At 46.8% G+C, this 5,000-nt stretch overlaps 2 protein-coding genes across 2 annotated transcripts in view; both read right to left on the minus strand.

The window, feature by feature from the left end:
- Nucleotides 1-3,838: 3,838 nt before the first annotated feature.
- LOC311124150 (histone H2A) lies at nucleotides 3,839-4,225 on the minus strand (the record flags this gene model as incomplete). The annotated part of the gene is made up of 1 exon (XM_084198351.1): nucleotides 3,839-4,225. The coding sequence occupies one exon, from the start codon at nucleotides 4,223-4,225 to the stop codon at nucleotides 3,839-3,841; it is 387 nt and encodes a 128-aa protein (XP_084054477.1).
- Nucleotides 4,226-4,888: 663 nt separating this feature from the next.
- Nucleotides 4,889-5,000, minus strand: part of LOC311124133 (histone H1-like) — a gene marked incomplete at both ends in the record, with an annotated part of 624 nt that continues 512 nt past the window's right edge. The window contains one exon of the mRNA XM_084198341.1: nucleotides 4,889-5,000. This exon is cut by the window's right edge and continues 512 nt beyond it. Within this exon, the coding sequence (XP_084054467.1) occupies nucleotides 4,889-5,000 (112 nt within the window).

Raw genomic sequence — 5,000 nt, forward strand, 5'->3', positions numbered from 1 at the left:
TACAGTACAACAACAAATCACAGAGGGCCTGTTACCACAGCCTATAGGCTTGAACATCATAATATAACAATATATAATAATACTCATACATAATAATCGAAAATCACCTTTGACTACAGTGACATTGGTAGTAAGTAGGCTACAGTATAATGGATAGCTACCCAACTGGGACAGAAAGTGGAAATGGAAGGGGGACACGCAGTGAGCAAAACTCCTAACGACATAAAAACACAGACACTTCAGTGGAACGCACAGGGCAAGGCGGGAAGGAAGACGTGGAGAAGGACTATTGAAGAGGAGATGAAGAACACCGGAAGCATCGAGTGAAGAAATGGGCCCGGAACAGGGTTAGGCCGAGATGCACTGTTGACGCCCTATGCTTCATTTAGGACCTCAAAGAAATGAGTCAACTCCTATAGGGACTATTTTCACCGCCACCTGCTGGACCAGAGGTCATGTGGCCAACACTCTGCTTGAGATCATTAAGAGCTATAAGGAGTCCATCAACTACCTGGTCAGTCAAGTCATATAGGGGGGGATTTCATGGCCACCTGCTGGAGCAGAAGTAATGTTTGCCAACACTGGCCTTAAAATCATTAGGAGCTATAAGGAGTCCATCAACTAACTGGTCAGTCAAGTCATATAGGGAGGGATTTCATGGCCACCTGCTGGAGCACAAGTAATGTTTGCCAACACTGGCCTTAAAATCATTAGGAGCTATAAGGAATAAATCAACTCATCATTCAAGTCATATAGGGAGGGATCTTAGCACCACCTGCTGGATCAGAAGTACCCTTCACCGTAGGCACAAGAGAGCCATCATCTCTCAACCGGTGCAATTTCCATAAGTATGTGGTAATAAAACAAACAACGACCGCTCATCATATAGGCAGTGGTTTCAAAACTCTAAGCGCGTGTTCAAGTAGAGCACACCAAATCATACATGTACTTGTTCATCACACTGAATCAGTGTTTAATCTAGAAATACATGCCTCGCGTTGCAATACGTGTTCTGGTAATGTCATTGCTTTCCACAATGCAATGCTCACATCACTTTCCGTGTGATATTGTTGTTCATTTGTTCAAATGTATTTGACTATGACTTAATCCGACTGCTCTGAATTCATAATCACCTCACGGTTTGGTGTTAACCTACCGATTTTCAACTGCTTTGCCTACTGCAGATTAGGAACGCTGTCATGAAAATGTATGCTTGGGAAGTCTAAAATGAGGGTAACTCCCCTTAAGGTAAATGTCTGTGTTCTGAGTGGCAAAAAAAATACTGATTTTTTAATGCCATTTAGATATGTGCATACAGCCTGTCCTTAGGCAAACGCATTTAGAAGGGAAAGAAGTGGAACCAATGAATACTTTTCTTGCCTTGGGGTTGAAGCTCCATTGTATCTCTCGTAAGTAATGGGTCTGCCCACAGAGATCCTATACTAGTTAGTGTTGTAGTTCCTATTTCTACGGTTTTGCCTACCTGCAGCAATCAGGATTTACCTGCAGTGTTGATTGCGAATCCGTAATTTCTCATCTCATAATAACAGATGTTTTGCAAACCGTTGATGTTTAAATAAATGGATTCCCGGTGTCCGGATACCTTTTCTCTTAAGGGATCTGATTGAGTGAATCCAAAGTAAAAATGTGAACATTTTTCTGACTTGGTCTAAATACATTATAGGATGAATCATTCAGGTAAAATAACACAATGTCTATTTGAGTTGAATCAACATAATATAATCATTTTTTACCTCTATCATCTTTACTCTATGTATTGGACCACATCTAAACAACTTACTCAAGCTTATCTACGCATAAAAACAAGCTAAAAGATCTACTCAATAATATGACGTGTGCTTTTGTTGACTGTAATAGCTTGAGTACATTCCACAAAGTCATTTTTTTACAGTGTATCTAAAGACACGTTTGTTGTGGTGATGCACTTTTTCTTTGACGTTGAACTTGCATTGAACAGACAAATCCATTTCGTTACAACCCTTTTGTAGTATGATTTAGGAATATTTGTGGATGATCCTAATGTCTATGCTTGAATAGTGATTGGTTGTTGGTGAAATATTGTTGAGAACCCATCGTTTCCTGCCCTTTTTTCACTATTGAGCAATGTTGAAACATTTGTTTTGCTATTGGATTCATAATGGTGACCTGGGACAAGTAATTAGTGAAAACCAGAGTTCAGCAGTTGCCATTAAAGCGATCGAACCAAGTCATCCTAATAGGCTAGTATTAGCCTAAAGCAGGGTTTCCCAAACTCGGGGCACGTTTTGGGAGTTTTTGCCCTAGCACTACACAGCTGCTTCAAATAATCAACTCATCATCATGAAGCTGGAGTATTAGAATCAGCTGTGGAGTGCTAGGGCAAAACGCAAAACGCGCACCCCTTGGGGACCCCAGGACCGCGTTTGGGAAACGCTGGCCGAAAGGGAATCACCATGATGTGCAGTACCCACATTTAACCACAAGATGGCCTCCGTGCTCCACTGTAAAGTTTTGGCCTCTGCATGAGTCTCTCAGCAGCACTGCAACATGGGACTTTCAAAGTAAGTTGGCATGCAATGTTTTTTCTGGACTGCATGCAAGGCTATTATTACACACAACTAATAGTGTCAATTATTCATCTGAACACAATTCTTGTTACTATTCGGCCTATATTATCACTCGTTTCTTTTTCCCCTCCTTTGTAAAGCATTTTACTGTGCTACTATAGTTCAAAGGAAGTGGATGATGCCAGATGGTTGTGTATATACACACAAACAAACATTGAAGCTAGACTTCAGGCAACTAAAAGGTGCAATACGTAGCTTTTAGACGTGTTAGTGAACAACATACATGGTGGCTAATGTAGAGGTGCGTGTATACATGGAACAATTGTGCCTTTTTGATGGAAATATGGAGGTGGCTCTTAAAAGAGCCTTTGGGGGATTTTCGAGTTCAGGTCATCCTCATTTATGCGCGCTCTCCGCGAATACGGCGGGCCAGCTGGATGTCCTTGGGCATGATGGTCACCCGCTTGGCGTGGATGGCGCACAGGTTGGTGTCCTCGAACAGGCCGACCAGGTAAGCCTCGCTAGCCTCCTGCAGGGCCATCACGGCGGAGCTCTGGAAGCGCAGGTCGGTCTTGAAGTCCTGGGCGATTTCTCGCACCAGGCGCTGGAAGGGCAGCTTGCGGATGAGTAGCTCAGTGGACTTCTGGTAACGACGGATCTCTCTCAGAGCCACGGTGCCGGGCCTGTAACGGTGAGGCTTCTTCACACCGCCGGTGGCCGGGGCACTCTTGCGAGCAGCCTTAGTGGCGAGCTGCTTCCTGGGGGCTTTGCCACCGGTGGATTTGCGAGCGGTTTGCTTGGTTCTGGCCATGGCGCTGGGAGTATAGCCTCGAAATGCCTATGTGAAGTTTATAAAGCCGGCAGTGGCGCCTGCTGATTGGACACCATCTCCCCACCACCCCGATTGGCCCGTTGCGCAGGCCTCCTCCGTTGGCCATTGGACGCGAGGCCCGGCCTCTCCAAAATTCAAACTCCCGGTGCGCGCGCAATAGGACGCCGCCGGTCCTTTACGCGCAATAATAGTCGCCAAAGTCAAGAGTGACATCTTATAGGCACGTGTAATCTAATGCTAGCCTGCTATGGCAAACGAGGCCTAGTAGGTGTAGTTGTTCATGCAAGGCCTCATGTGGGCACAGAATGTCGAAATAGTTGTGTATACACCCACTCAATGTATTGCGGTCATAGAAAGGTACTTTGCGCTTTTGGAGAGCTAGGTGGTTGGCTCTTAAAAGAGCCTTTGGGGGTTGAGTAGTCAAGTTGAAGTCGCGAATTTACTTGGCTTTGACTGCCTTCTCTGTCTTCTTGGGGAGTAGCACTGCCTGGATGTTGGGCAACACACCACCCTGAGCGATGGTCACACCGCCGAGCAGTTTGTTCAGCTCCTCGTCGTTACGGACGGCCAGCTGCAGGTGACGGGGGATGATACGAGTCTTCTTGTTGTCACGGGCAGCGTTGCCGGCCAACTCCAGGATCTCAGCAGTCAGGTACTCGAGCACGGCGGCCAGGTAGACTGGTGCGCCAGCGCCCACACGCTCGGCGTAGTTGCCTTTGCGCAGCAGCCTGTGCACACGGCCCACAGGGAACTGGAGACCAGCACGGGATGAACGGGTCTTTGCCTTCGCCCTGGCCTTGCCTCCGGTTTTGCCTCTTCCGCTCATATTGGTAGCTTGAGAAAGTCTGAATGAGCCGCTCGCCACTTCGAGAGCCGTACATATACCTCGCCACAAGAGGCAACGATTGGCCACCGGGCCGGTGTGGCCTTATCCAATTGGAGCGAGGGACAGACGGACGGACAGACAGCTCTAAGCCGGTTCCCACCCACAGGCAGCGAGTGAGAGGCTACTTTGTTTCCCTCCGACTTTGTGTCATTTCGCATGAGCGCAAAAATGTCCGAAATGAAATCCTCACATTATTTCTCTCCAAATGGGAAACAAACAGCTGGTGAGGGTGCACTCTTGAGTTTGAAATCGAAGCCACTATAGTATTGTTATTGTTGTTACATGGCACTTGTAACACATCACAGCAGCCTGCCTCTGAACGGGAATAGCCCAGTGGCTCATATATAAAAATGGCTGGTGAGGGTGCACTCGTGAGGTCGAATTTCTAAGCCATTTTGGCCCTCTATTATATGCCTCTCCCTTCGCACACACCCAGAGTGGGACAATGTTGTGTGCGTAAAAGTAGCCTAGTGTGCGTAATTTCTTTTTCACGACAGGTAGTACATGGAAATCAATGCGCTTTCTATGGAAAGAGGTGGGTGGCTCTTAAAAGAGCCTTTTGTGGTACAACATGTGTCGAGTAGAACACTGTTTGTAATAGGTTTACTTCTTCTTGGGGGCTGCCTTCTTGGCCTTGGCTGCCTTGGGCTTGGCGGCTTTGGGCTTGGCTGCCTTTGTAGCCTTCTTGGGGCTCTTGGCTGCCTTCTTGGCCGCT

This window comes from Coregonus lavaretus (genome assembly GCF_964263955.1).
Source record: "Coregonus lavaretus genome assembly, contig: HAP1_SCAFFOLD_528, whole genome shotgun sequence".
Lineage (NCBI taxonomy): Eukaryota > Metazoa > Chordata > Actinopteri > Salmoniformes > Salmonidae > Coregonus > Coregonus lavaretus.